Here is a 14,226-nt window from a genome sequence, read left to right on the forward strand (position 1 = left end):
AATATCTTCTCCCATTCTGAGGGTTGTCTTTTGGTCTTGTTTATGGTTTCCTTTGCTGTGCAAAAGCTTTGAAGTTTCATTAGGTCCCATTTGTTTATTTTTGTTTTTATTTCCATTACTCTAGGAGGTGGACCAAAAAAGATCTTGCTGTGATTTATGTCAAAGAATGTTCTTCCTATGTTTTCCTCTAAGAGTTTTACAGTGTCTGGTCTTACATTTAGGTCTTGAATCCATTTTGAGTTTATTTTTGTGTATGGTGTTAGGGAGTGTTCTAATTTCATTCATTACATGTAGCTGTCCAATTTTCCCAGCACCACTTATTGAAGAGACTGTCTTTTCTCCATTGTGTATCTTTGTCTCTTTTGTCATAGATTAGTTGACCATATGTGCGTGGGTTTATCTCTGGGCTTTCTATCTTGTTCCATTGATCTATGTTTCTGTTTTTGTGCCTGTACCATATTGTCTTGATTACTGTAGCTTTGTAGTATAGTCTGAAGTCAGGGAGTATGATTCCTCCAGCTCCGTTTTTTTACCTCAAGACTGCTTTGTCTATTCGGGGTCTTTTGTGTCTCCATACAAATTTTAAGATGATTTGTTCTTGTTCCATCAAAACTGCCATTGGTAATTTCATAAGGATTGCATTGAATCTGTAGATTGCTTTGGATAGTATAGTCATTTTCACAATATTGATTCTTCCAATTCAAGAACATGGTATATCTCTCCATCTGTTGGTATCATCTTTAATTTCTTTCATCAGTGTCTTATAGTTTTCTGCATACAGCTCTTTTTTCTCCCTAGGTACGTTTATTCCTAGGTATTTTGTTCTTTTTGTTGCAGTGGTAAATGGGAGTTTTTCCATAATTTCTCTTTCAGATTTTTCATCATTAGTGTGTATGAATGCAGAGATTTCTGGGCATTAATTTTGTATCCTGCAACTTTACCAAATTCACTGATTAGCTCTAGTAGTTTTCTGGTGGCATCTTTAGGATTCTCTATGTATACTATCATGTCATCTGCAAACAGTGCAGTTTTACTCCTTCTTTTCCAATTTGTATTCCTTTTATTTCTTTTTCTTCTCTGATTGCTGTGGCTAGGACTACCAAAACTGTGTTGAATAAAAGTGGAGAGAGTGGACATCCTTGTCTCATTCTTAATCTTAGAGGAAATGCTTTCAGTTCTTCACCATTGAGAATGATGTTTGCTGTGGATTTGTCATATATGGCCTTTATTATGTTGAGTTAGGTTCCCTCTGTGCCCACTTTCTGGAGAGTTTTTATCATAAATGGGTGTTGAATTTTGTCAAAAGCTTTTTCTGCATCTATTGAGATGATCATATGGTTTTTATTCTTCAATTTGTTAATATGGTGTATCACATTGATTGATTTGCGTATATTGAAGAATCCTTGCATCCCTGGGATAAATCCCACTTGATCATGGTGTATGATCCTTTTAATGTGTTGTTGGATTCTGTTTGCTAGTATTCTGTTGAGGATTTTCGCATCTATATTCATCAGTCATATTGGTCTGTAATTTTCTTTTTCTGTAGTATCTTTGTGTGGTTTTGGTATCAGGGTGATGGTGGCCTCATAGAATGAGTTTGGGAGTGTTCCTTCCTCTGCAATTTTTTGGAAGAGTTTGAGAAGGATGGGTGTTAGCTCTTCTCTAAATGTTTGATAGAATTCACCTGTGAAGCCATCTGGTCCTGTACTTTTGTTTGTTGGAAGATTTTTAATCACACTTTAAATTTCATTACTTGTGATTGGTCTGTTCATATTTTCTGTTTCTTACTGGTTCAGTCTTTGAAGGTTATACCTTTCTAAGAATTTGTCCATTTCTTCCAGGCTGTCCATTTTATTGGCATAGAGTTGCTTGTAGTAGTCTCTTAGGATGCTTTGTATTTCTGCGGTGTCTATTGTAACTTCTTTTTCATTCCTAATTTTATTGATTTGAGCCCTCTCCCTCTTTTTCTGGATGAGTCTGGCTAATGGTTTATCATTTTGCTTATCTTCTCAAAGAACCAGCTTTTAGTTTTATTGATCTTTGCTATCGTTTTCTTTGTTTCTATTTCATTTATTTCTGCTCTGATCTTTATGATTTCTTTCCTTCTGCTAAGTTTGGGTTTGGTTTGTTCTTCTTTCTCTAGTTCCTTTAGGTGTAAGGTTAGATTGTTTACTTGAGCTTTTTCTTGTTTCTTGAGGTAGGCTTGTATAGCTATAAACTTCCCTCTTAGAACTGCTTTTGCTGCATCCCATAGGTTTTGGATTGTTGTGTTTTCATTGTCATTTGTCTCTAGGTATTTTTTGAGTTCCTCTTTGATTTCTTCAGTGATGTCTTGGTTGTTTAGTAACGTATTGTTTAGCCTCCATGTGTTTGTGTTTTTTACATTTTTTCCCCTGTAATTCATTTCTAATCTAATAGCGTTGTGGTCAGAAAAGATGCTTGATATGATTTCAATTTTCTTAAATTTACTGAGGCTTGATTTGTGACCCAAGATGTGATCTATCCTGGAGAATGTTTTGTGCGCACTTGAGTAGAAAGTGTAATCTGCTGTTTTTGGATGGAATGTCCTATAAATATCAGTTAAATCTATCTGGTCTATTGTGTCATTTAAAGCCTGTGTTTCCTTATTAATTTTCATTTTGGATGATCTGTCCATTGGTGTGAGGTGTTAAAGTCCCCCACTATTATTGTGTTACTGTCAATGTCCTCTTTTATAGCTGTTAGCAGTTGCCTTATGTATTGAGGTGCTCCTATGTTGCGTGCATATATATTTGTAATTGTTGTATCTTCTTGGATTGATCCCTTGATCATTATGTAGTGTCCTTCCTTGTCTCTTGTAACATTCTTTATTTTAATGTCTCTTTTATCTGATATGAGTATAGCTACTCCAGCTTTCTTTCGATTTCCATTTGCATGTAATATCTTTTTCCATCCCCTCACTTTTAGTCTGTATGTGTCCCTAGGTCTGAAGTGGGTCTCTTGTAGACAGCATATATATGGGTCTTGTTTTTGTATCCATTCAGCAAACCTGTGTCTTTTGGTTGGAGCACTTATTCCATTCACGTTTAAGGTAATTATCGATATGTATGTTCCTATGACCATTTTCTTAATTGTTTTGGGTTTGTTTTTGTAGATCATTTTCTTCTCTTGTGCTTCCCAGTTAGAGAAGTTCCTTTAGCATTTGCTGTAGAGCTGGTTTGGTGGTGCTGAATTCTCTTAGCTTTTGCTTGTCTGTAAAGCTTTTGATTTCTCCATCGAATCTGAATGAGATCCTTGCTGGGTAGAGTAATCTTGGTTGTAAGTTCTTCCCTTTCATCACTTTAAGTATATCATGCCACTCCCTTCTGGCTTGTAGAATTTCTGCTGAGAAATCATCTGTTAACCTTATGGGAGTTCCCTTGTATGTTATTTTTCATTTTTCCCTTGCTGCTTTCAATAATTTTTCTTTGTCTTTAATTTTTGCCAATTTAATTACTGTGTGTTTTGGCATGTTTCTCCTTGGGTTTATCCTGTATGGGACTGGTCGCGTTTCCTGGCTATTTTCTTTCCCATGTTAGGGAAGTTTTCGACTATAATCTCTTCAAATATTTTCTCTGGCCCTTTCTCTCTCTCTTCTCCTTCTGGGACCCTTATAATGCGAATGTTGTTGCGTTTAATGTTGTCCCAGAGGTCTCTTAGGCTGTCTTCATTTCTTTTCATTCTTTTTTCTTTATTCTGTTCTGTAGCAGTGAATTCCACCATTCTGTCTTCCAGGTCACTTATCCGTTCTTTTGCCTCAGTTATTCTGCAATTGATTCTTTCTAGTGTAGTTTTCATTTCAGTTATTGTACTGTTCATCTCTGTTTGTTCTTTAATTCTTCTAAGTCTTTGTTAAACATTTCTTGCATCTTCTCGATCTTTGCCTCCATTCTTTTTCCGAGGTCCTGGATCATCTTCACTATCATTATTCTGAATTCTTTTTCTGGAAAGTTGCCTATCTCCACTTCATTTAGTTGTTTTTCTGGAGTTTTATCTTGTTCCTTCATCTGGTACATAGCCCTCTGCCTTTTCATCTTGTCTATCTTTCTGTGAATGTGGTTTTTGTTCCACAGGCTGCAGGATTGTAGTTCTTGTTTCTGCTTTCTGCCCTCTGGTGGATGAGACTGTCTAAGAGGCTTGTGTAAGTTTCCTGATGGGAGGGACTGGTGGTGGGTAGAGCTGACTGTTGCTCTGGTGGGCAGAGCTCAATAAAACTTTAATCTGCTTGACTGTTGATGGGTGGGGCTGGGTTCCCTCCCTGTTGGTTGTTTTGCCTGAGGCCAGCCAACACTGGAGGCTTCCTGGGCTCTTTGGTGGGGCTAATGACAGACTCTGGGAGGGCTCACGCCAAGTAGTACTCCCCAGAACCTCTGCTGCCAGTGTCCTTGTCCCCACAGTGAGGCAAAGCCCCCTCCCACGCCTCTGCAGGAAACCCTCCAACACTAGCAGGTAGGTCTGGTTCAGTCTCCCCTGGGGTCACTGCTCCTTCCCCTGGGTCCCTATGCGCACATTACTTTGTCTGTGCCCTCCAAGAGTGGAGTCTCTGTTTCCCCCAGTCCCATAAAAGTCCTGCAATCAATTCCCACTAGGCTTCAAAGTCTGATTCTCTAGGAATTCCTCCTCCCGTTGCCGGACTCCCAGGTTGGGAAGCTGGACGTGGGGCTCAGAACCTTCACTCCAGTGGGTGGACTTCTGTGGTATAAGTGTTCTCCAGTCTATGAGTCACCCACCCACCAGTTATGGGATTTGATTTTACTGTGATTGTGCCCCTCTTACCCTCTCACTGTGGCTTCTCCTTTGTCTTTGGATGTGGGGTATCATTTTTGGTGAGTTCCAGTGTCTTCCTAGGGTTTCTCCATCTTAGCACTATCATCATTTTGGGTGAGATAATTTTTCTTTGATGTGTGGGTTGGGGGGGTGTCCTGTGCACTGTAGGATATTTAGCAGCTTCCCTGGCCTCTACCCACTAGATGCCAGTTGCCAGCACCATCCCAAAATTGTGCAACCAAAAATGTCTCCAAACATTTTGAAAGGCCCCTGGTGGGGTGGGGGTGGGGGGAGTCAGCCCTAGTTAAGAACCACTGAGGTGGAAGATTTCTCTAGTGACACCTGCTCCTTACCTGGAGTCTGCAGCAAGCTCACTGTCCAACATAGCAGAGGCTGATGAAAAAAGTTGCCTGTCATTAATCCTACTCCTGCTGTGGAGCCCCATAAGGTGAGCTCAGCTGCTCAAAACAATGTAGGGAGGTGATCTGATTGAGGAAGTGAAAGGACTTCATAAACCTGAGCTCTGGCCTCTCTTCTGGTCCCACCCAGCCACAACCCTGCTTCAGGAGATGTGAGCATTCTCTCTTCACAAGAGAAATGGGAGAGAAAAGTACAGTCATCCCTCAGTACCAGTAGGGGATTGCTTCCAGGACCCCCTGCAGATACCAAAATCAGCAGATGCTCAAGTCCCTTACATTTGGCCCTTCGTATCCTCAGACACAGAACCCATGAATACAGAGGGCTGACTGTACTTAAAGGCTACCAAGGCAGGTAGCAGAGGAGAGCACTAAGGAATGGATAGGCGGAAGGCAGCAGTGCCTTGAAATGAGAGAAGCATCCATAGCAGGGCGTGGATTGTACACTCCATTGGGATCCCTGCCCTGTTTTGCTCTTCATTGTAGGACATGAGGTCCTCACTCACCACTCAGTTCAAATCCCCACCAGGGTCTCTCACAAAGAACAGCAGGAAAAAATCACAAGGTCAAAGAAGAATAGGGTTGGAGGAAGGAAAGAAAGGACCTCCTAGTCTGATATTGAGACTACAGCCTAGGTAAAGGGCAGCACCACTGAATTGAAAGCCCAGGATCCCCAAGCCCTACTGCTATCTTCTCACTGGGTAATCTTGGCTAAGACTTTTCTCCTCTAGGCCTCCAATGTCCTCATGTGTCTCACATGGGAATAACACACCCCACCCAATTACCACCACAGCTGTGATGACCCTAGGAGAGAACAGAAGGCAAACAAAAACAGCATTCATGTTCATTGCTTTTTATTGAAAGAAAAGAATCAGAAGACAAGAATGAAAAGAATAATAAGTAGAAGCAGAAGTACGCAAAGAAGAAAGAAAGAAAGGAAAAGAAGTATAGGGAGGAAAGGCAGATGCAAGTGGAGGGTGGAGAAGGCAGAGAGGTGAAGGATGATGGGTAGCCCGATCTCTTTGACATGGGCCTTTAGACAATGCGATATATCATGGGAATCTTCTTTAAAAACCAGAAGAAATTCAGGATAAAACTGAAGAACAGCAGGCAGTTGATATGGGTTGGCAATTCACTGGATAGACCATGGAAGGACTCCTGGAAAGCTGACTGCTCCATTGGTGGATGTTGCAGGTGTCCTACGTGAAGGCAATCGACATATGGATGTCTGTGTGCCTCCTCTTCGTGTTCGCTGCCCTGCTGGAGTACGCTGCTGTCAATTTTGTCTCCCGTCAGCATAAGGAATTCATGCGACTTCGAAGAAGGCAGAGGCTCCAACGCATGGTGAGTATAACTAGGGAGGGGCCCACTTCCTTTCTCCTTTGGACTTCTTCCTCCCTACTACTCCTCCCACAAACCAAGACTCGACCTAGGCTGCAAGGACTAGACAGGCAATCAGGATCCTGGATTCTAGTCCCAAGCTGGTCACAAATAAGCTAAGTACTTTAACAAACTCTTTGATTCCATGTCTTTTTCTGTCCAATGGGACATTAATTCCTGTAGGGCAGTCTAGCAGACTGATTAAGAGCATGGGCATAGTAAGCACTGAAAAAATGTGAACCAATATTAGAACCTTGTCAAGTTAGTTAACATGAGATTGCTTTGAGAATAAGTAGTGGTTGCTCCTGATTCTCCTCCCACCCAGGAGGAAGGTACCCCAAGTTGTCATATACTGTTTGATGGTTAAGAATTCAGATCAGGCATTGTTGCCTTTCTAGGGGAGCATTGTAAAAGGGTCCCCATAACTAAACTGGAATTGAAAAACCACCACTTGCCTCTTCTGGCTGTTGGATTTCTTCACCTTGATCTTCACTGGGCGCATCAGTTGTTGGGCATGAGCTGTTGTTCTCCCTCACTCTTGTTTGTTAACCCCATTTCTTCTACAGTAGAGTGATCACCTGGGGAAATAGAGTAGGGATCTTGTCATCGTGACAACAGAGACAGTTCTTCCTCCCCACCATTACCCAGACCATAGGTGCTAGATACGTTGCCATGACAACAGAGGTGCCTGGGCCACTCTCACAGAAGCCAGTGCCCAGTTATGAGCAAAGCTAAAAGCCTTTGCTGAGCTACATACTGGTCACTTAATCATCTCACTTAATCATCAGACACACAGAGCTCTGGCCTGTCTTGAGCTCTGACTCCTTGTTTTCTGCCTTATCTGGAGGCTCCTAAGCCAAGCGGCAGGCACATATGACCTCTTGCGGGAGAAGAAACAATGTTCTATCTAAGCCCACTGGCTCTAGCCTGTCGGGGCCACTCTAGCCCTAAGGTTCTTCTCTCTTCTTAACATCCCACCTCCCACTTCAGCTGCTCCTGGAGTACCCTTACCATATGTCTGCACTAAAATTATCCTCCGGGATTTCATGTTCCTTGCTAAGGTCCCTTTCTGCTGAGGGCAGGGCTCCTGCCTCATCTGGTGGTTTGTCGGAATTTATCAATTCTTGCCTGGCTTCAGTCCTTGAGTTGTGTCCTGGGAAACCCGCCCTCTAGTGGATTGATCCATAACTACATCTCCTTGAGTAGGACTGATTCTTCAAGAGATCTAAAAAAAGCCTTCGTAGCCGATGCTGAGACTTAGAAAAAAGATATGGACTTGGCAGAAGGGCAGGAAAAGTAGATGCACCCTTTTCTAAGCTAACTGTCCCCACCTCCTTTTTAGCTGTGTCAAGCCTGCCTGCAGGTACCAAAATCTTATCTTTATAGGGGTTTTGATCTTGATGCCTTCTCAATGCCTACCTTGGGAAAGAAGAGCAGGCTGCCAACCAGTCCCAGAGTCCTTTTGCCAGATAGATTGCCTGTGTGTGTGTCCCAGCAACAGAAGACTGCTGCAGTTACTGTAGAGCTACTCCAGGTTGACACTAGTCCCGCCCCCTTCCCTGCACCTCTCCAACCTCCAACTACCCATGGCCTATCCCCTCCTGGTCATGTACAGGGTGATCCTGATCTCATAATGAAGTCTGTCATAACCAGTGCTCAATAATTGCAAAGTTATAACATCAGCCTGGGCCCTGCTTAGGCACCTGGATCCTGCCTCAAAGTGGACTGGGCTTACGATTAATATAAATAAAACCTGAAAACCAAAACTTGTGCCATTAGTCCTGTCCCTTTTTGAGATTCCTAAAGCCACTGTCATCCCAGAAGAAATGTAGCAGAATCCTAGAGGTCACTGAGCAGGCTGAAAAAGTTGATGCAGAGTTAATCTATTTCTAGAACCTCTCTCTGGGCCCTGCTGTTCCAGCTAGAGGAGCAGTTTTTAGTCTTGAGAGGAGCCCTCTTAAGGGAGAGAGAGAATCCATATGATTTTCAGGGATCCCTTAGTCAAGAGCAAGTTAGGAGTATTCTAGAAGCCAGCCAGCTATTCACCCAGCTCCAGACTTCATTATGTTCTTCTCAAATCTCTCCTCAACTACCCATCTCCACAGCATGGTGATCTCCTTCCATGTCACGGTCTAAAAATATTGGCTTGGCCAAAAAGTTCGTTCGGGTTTTTGGGCAACCCAACAGCTCAATTTTTTTCCCCAGACAATTCCATTTTGTCTTCCCAGCTAGTCTAGAAACCCCACAGGGAAGAGTCTGTCTCTCCTTTTTTATAATCTCAACAGGCCCTGGCACCAGGTTCTGGACACAGCAGCCACAGAATCTACTCCACCAACCTTTGCAGGCTGATTGGCAAGGGCTCTCTTTCAAGATGGAGAGGGAAAAAGCCTTACCATTATCAACAGACTAACTTGAGAAATGGAAGAAATTTCAAAATACTGCCAAATCCTCTCAGGCGCTTGATCCCAGAACCCTGCTTGCCTCTTTCCATCCCCCAGGACCCTCCCCCATTCTCCAACTTCCTCTCTCACTTCAATATATATCACTCAATATCTATCCCTCCTTCCCATCTCCACACCTCATCTCCCACACCGTGCATTCCCACCCCAGCTTGGTTTTGGAATATCTTTCCTCTCTAGCTCCCCAGTCCTCCTCCCCTATAGATATCTGCCACAGAAATGTTCTATTTCAACAGCCATGGAAGCCACAAAGTGGAGTTTAAGCCTCCATTGTCCCTCCCGAACACACACACACACACACACACACCTCAGAATTTGGCCTAAATAGGTAATACCCAAATCCAGGATCCCCACCCTTGAATTTTAGGCCACTCATGTTTGCTCCCCCAACTACAAGTGGTGCAACGTGTAAAAATTAAAAAGAGCCAAGGGTGACATTCTATTGGCCATATTTTCTCTCCTGTGTGAAATAGCTTTTTCCAGCCTTGGAATATTTCCCAATAATTCCCTTTAGATTTACTGTGATTGGAGAAAAGGGGAAATAATTAGATCTATAGAAACAGAAAGAGCAGTTGGATTCAACTTTCTCTTTCAGAGATTTTTGCAAACAAATATATTCCATGATTGTATCCTCTGGCTGGAGAGCTGAGAGGATCAGGATGAGCAGCAGGGAACAGGGAGTCTGAGGGACTCTGAACTGGAAAGCAAAAGGAAAAATCATTTTATTTACCCCCTCATTTTTCACTTATGTGGGAGATATTTTGTTTGCCTCTGGTTCTTCATCTATAAAATGGGTCTAGCACAACCTCTCTGGTAGAAACTGTGTGAAAATGAATTACAGAACACAGATGAGGTGAGCCAAGGCCTGTGGTGACAGGTTATGTAAAGAATTTTGAGGAGAGAACTGAGGCTGCCTCACCACAACAACTCAGGGTCAAAGCACCACCACAGGAGTGAATTGCCTCTGGCCTACACGTGTACAACTCTCTCCACAGAGACTGGCAAAATCGAGGATTGAATAGCAAGGCTCTCTGGTGGGCAAACTTAGAGAGACCCTTCCCTATGCCAAAGTGCCACTCTTTCTAAAGGCCGAAGGGCATCACACCCTGTGCAGTGGTGGGGCAAGGAGTAATTGCTTTTTCTGCCAAGTACTCTGTAGCTAAGATTCTCTTCTGAGTAGACTCTTCAGTCTGAGATCCTGAGAGGAGGCTGGCTTCATGAGAACAAAGCCATTCCCTGTCCTGTACTCTGAGGCATGTGGTTCATCAGTCCATTCATTCATTCAACTAATGTCTACTGGGTGCCTATTGGATGCCAGCTCTGTGCTAGGCACTGGGGACACAGCGGTGAGCAAGACCGATACCCTTTCCCACGTCTGTACTATGAGCCCACAGGAAGCAGAGAAAGAGGTGGGATCTGTTGATAAATCTCTGACCTAAGCTTGTCTGCCTCTGATGCCCAGTGACAGGCTAGGCCTTCTAGTGCTGTCATAATCAAGGCTCACTGGGACCCACCACACCAACATCTCATCGATTAAACCACTTTTCAGTGGGTTACTATAGCTACAGAGATCTCATTATAAACACCCTATGATGTCCTTCTAACTGCATAGCATGTGTAAAATCTACTTTTATCTACATTTTATGTATATCTGTCACATCCATTCAACATACATGTGCCTTATTCTGTTTTAGTACTGAAAGCTCCTAGTCTCAGGAAGCCCTCGGCCCTGGACACACTGAGAAGATAGTTGGCACCATCCCACAAGGGGACATTTCACTTCAGGTTATTTCTTACATAGCTGAAGCTTTTACTCCTGTAAACATCAGTACTTTACAAAATTATAACCATCTTTGAATGAAGTATTTCTAGGTTTTGGTATATACTTACCTGTCCTCTGTCTAATTTCCAGGCTGTGAACCACTTCTGATGGCGGTATGTCCTTTAGAAGTAGCCAACATTGGGCAGGTTTGGGTTATATAGAAACCAAGAGTAAATAGGCTCTGAGTGGGGCCCTGAAAGGCTCTTATATGAGTAAAGTTCTCTCTGTTGATCACTCAGGGGCTTTGGTTCTCTCTCTCTCTCTCTCTCTCTCTCTCTCTCTCTCTCTCTCTCTCTTTCTCTCACTCTCTCTCTCTCTCCTTTTCCCTCCTTCTCCCTCTCCATCTCTCTCTAGATCTCTATCTATCTTTGTGGCCTTACCTTCTGGCTCTCAGCTGTGTTATAGCTACTTAAGATTGTCAGCTGTCATTTATTAGACAAACTTTGTGTAGTCTGCTACATTGCTTAATGCTTATATAAAAATTTACCTCTTCAGTGTTAATGTGTTCATCAGAATGCATATATTGTACATGAATGGAATGTGTATTGGGTAATAAATGTTACCCTAGAAGCACACGTATCTGCAAGAGCATGATCAGCTTTACAATAATTCAGATAGCCCACTAGGTTATCTGAAACTTTTGGAATTTTCAGCTTTAAGTCAAGATAAACATTTTTTTAAGATACTGTGTACAAGCAGAATTAATTTTGCAGCTTTTGGAAGTCATTAAAGTCAAGTTCCCAAGTCTAAATATCTCAGCTGTGCTTTCTAAAGGTTTCATTGTTCTGTTTATTCTGTTTACTACCAGTCAGAGATAACTTGACATTGAGATGTCCCTCTCGTGGTGAGGTGGCACTTCACTGGGTTTTAGATGGCTCTAAATGATGTTATGCATTTTAAAAAGGCCGCTCGGGGCTTATCTGCAAATGGAATCATAACATATACCATCCATACCACGTATAGCTGCTTAACATACATCTATCTCATGAGTAGTTTTGTGGCCATAAAAAAACATGCAGTGGGCCTGTGTACCCAGCCACCCTGTCTGCATAGCACCACCTGAGATATTTGTGTGGCCTGGTCTCTATTCCTCTGCCTTAGAGCTGTAACCTCAAATTCTGCCTTTTCTTCCATGTAATTCCAGGAGGAAGATATCACCCGAGAAAGTCGCCTTTATTTCCGTGGCTATGGCCTGGGCCACTGCCTGCAGGCAAGGGATGGAGGTCCAATGGAAGGTTCTGGCATTTATAGCCCCCAACCTCCAGCCCCTCTTCTAAGGGAAGGAGAAAACATGTGGAAACTCTACGTGGACCAGGCCAAGAGGATTGACACCATCTCCCGGGCTGTCTTCCCTTTCACTTTCCTCATCTTCAACATCTTCTACTGGGTTGTCTATAAAGTGCTACGGTCAGAAGATATCCACCAGGCACTGTGAATAGGAGCTAAAGAGTCCAGCTGTTGGCTTCCTGCTTCCTCCTGGGTGGGCTTCCCCATGCATTAGATTCCATCAAGGGCTTGAACAGTTCCTTCCTGATCTCCCACTCAGAACTTCAACAGCCAATCCCAAAGCTATGTGGGTCTACAATGCAGGGTGCCAATGGTGGCTTTACTTAGAAAGATGGCTTACCTACCCTAATTCAGATTTTCTCCATACTATCCCATTTCTCATGAGAGTAAGGTTTGGCCATGTTCTTGGGGCCAGGATGACCTTCTTCCCTGACTGGAGCTTCTATGTTTTTCAGGTCTCTGGTGGAGACTATTCAGACCATTGCTACTAGATTCTGGCATTTGTCATCTTAATCTGCACCAATCTTTGCCCTCCCACCTCCCACCCAGAGCCTGACCTTTACTGTGCCCTCTGTACCTTCTACCACAGGCTCAAATAGGGAGTCTTTCCCATCCACAAGTGCTGCCCTGTGTGACCTAGTCAGGTTTTCTTGACTGTGGGAGGAAGGCAAGGGGATAGATTCCCCATCTCTCAGCAAGGTTAGAACAGTCATCAGCTGCACTGGGGTAGGGCATTGCTATATGACCCAACAGAGAGGTCTTCAAGTTTCCTTGGAAGCTCAACACTGTCAGAATGAGGTCAGAAATCTTGGATTCTCAGAGAGATCACCCTTCCAGATCTACCTGAATTTCCTGGTCTCAGAAATATTTGTTTTATTCCCTAAGTAACTAACATGGCAGCAGGGTGTGTTTGACTGCTACGGAGTGTAAAAAGAGAAAAATGCTTAGTCTTCAAGAAAGTTACTCAGCGATGCTAGAAACATTTAAGAAAAGTGATATCCAAAGCAGTAGGACCTAGGAGGAGTACAATACAGAAACTATCCTCAGGGAGTCTTCTGTCAGCTGTGCTTTTATTTGTTTCTTCTTTTTCTCCAAAGTCTCTTTATTTCCCTGGACCCCTCATTTCCAATTTGCTCCTTTTAGTGAGCAAATAATAGTGCCATGTAACCTTGTCTGGGATAAAGTGGGCTTCAAGGTTCCTAAAGGAGGGAGGAACTAGGTATATAGAGGACCCCTATCCTGGACAAATATTGACTTGGCCAATCTCAGGATGGAGTTGTAGAAGTTAGAAAAACATAAATTGGAGTTATTTCTTAATCCTTCTCTTGCTTCCCTTCTCCTTCTACAGTGAGGAGGGGAAGCAGTCAGTTGAAGCTACCAGAAATGTCAGAATAGAGGGGGTGCGAAGGGCTCATATCAGACCTGACATACCACAGGGACATGGGGAAGCACAGGCCTGGTACTCTGAGTCCTTTGAAATGACCCACTGTGAAGAACTGAAAAAGGGAAGATTAAAGTGCTGAGCTAAACAACTGGAAGACAGAAGTGATCAAATGATCTCTAACATCTTGACTTTTTCTCTGGACCTGCAATAATTTACTATGTGAGTCTAATCTCTCTCTCTCTCTCTCTCTCTCTCTCTCTCTCTCTCTCTCTTTCTCTCTCTCATCTTCCTCCCTTCCCCTCCCTCCTTTACTCCCTTTCTCAAAACGGTGTTCAAAATGGAAAGTCAATAAATCCAATGACCAAAGCAAATCCTATAGTCAAACCAAGAGCTCAGCTTCTTTCCCCCTTTTTTCCTGTTGAGCTTGGCTGCTCTTTCCTGTTCACTGAGATACTCTTCTTGTCTCTTGGCTTTGAGGAGAGCATTCTGGGCTGATCAGGGTAGCTGGACCAGAAATTAACCTTATTGAAAATATTAATTATGACTCTGGTGGCCAAGGAGATTCAAAACTAAAGGACTGGCTAAAGAAAGGAGATTAAATTGAGAGGCCAGAGAATCCCTGTTTTCCCATTTCTGCCCAGGTAGTGCCAATCAATGAAAGGCCACAAGCAATACCCCTTTGAAAGGAGCAGA

At 43.1% G+C, this 14,226-nt stretch overlaps 1 protein-coding gene across 1 annotated transcript in view; it reads left to right on the plus strand.

Annotated features, from left to right (window-relative positions):
• The window catches only part of LOC132482098 (glycine receptor subunit alpha-4), a 28,742-nt gene extending 16,445 nt beyond the window's left edge, over positions 1 to 12,297 (plus strand). Inside the window, exons 8-9 of the mRNA XM_060087157.1 lie at positions 6,396 to 6,545; positions 12,007 to 12,297. Coding sequence (XP_059943140.1) covers positions 6,396 to 6,545; positions 12,007 to 12,297 — 441 coding nt within the window. The remainder of the gene's footprint in view (positions 1 to 6,395; positions 6,546 to 12,006) is intronic.
• The last annotated feature ends 1,929 nt before the right edge of the window (positions 12,298 to 14,226 follow it).

The sequence above is a fragment of the Mesoplodon densirostris genome, chromosome X (genome assembly GCF_025265405.1).
Source record: "Mesoplodon densirostris isolate mMesDen1 chromosome X, mMesDen1 primary haplotype, whole genome shotgun sequence".
In the NCBI taxonomy this organism is placed as follows: domain Eukaryota; kingdom Metazoa; phylum Chordata; class Mammalia; order Artiodactyla; family Ziphiidae; genus Mesoplodon; species Mesoplodon densirostris.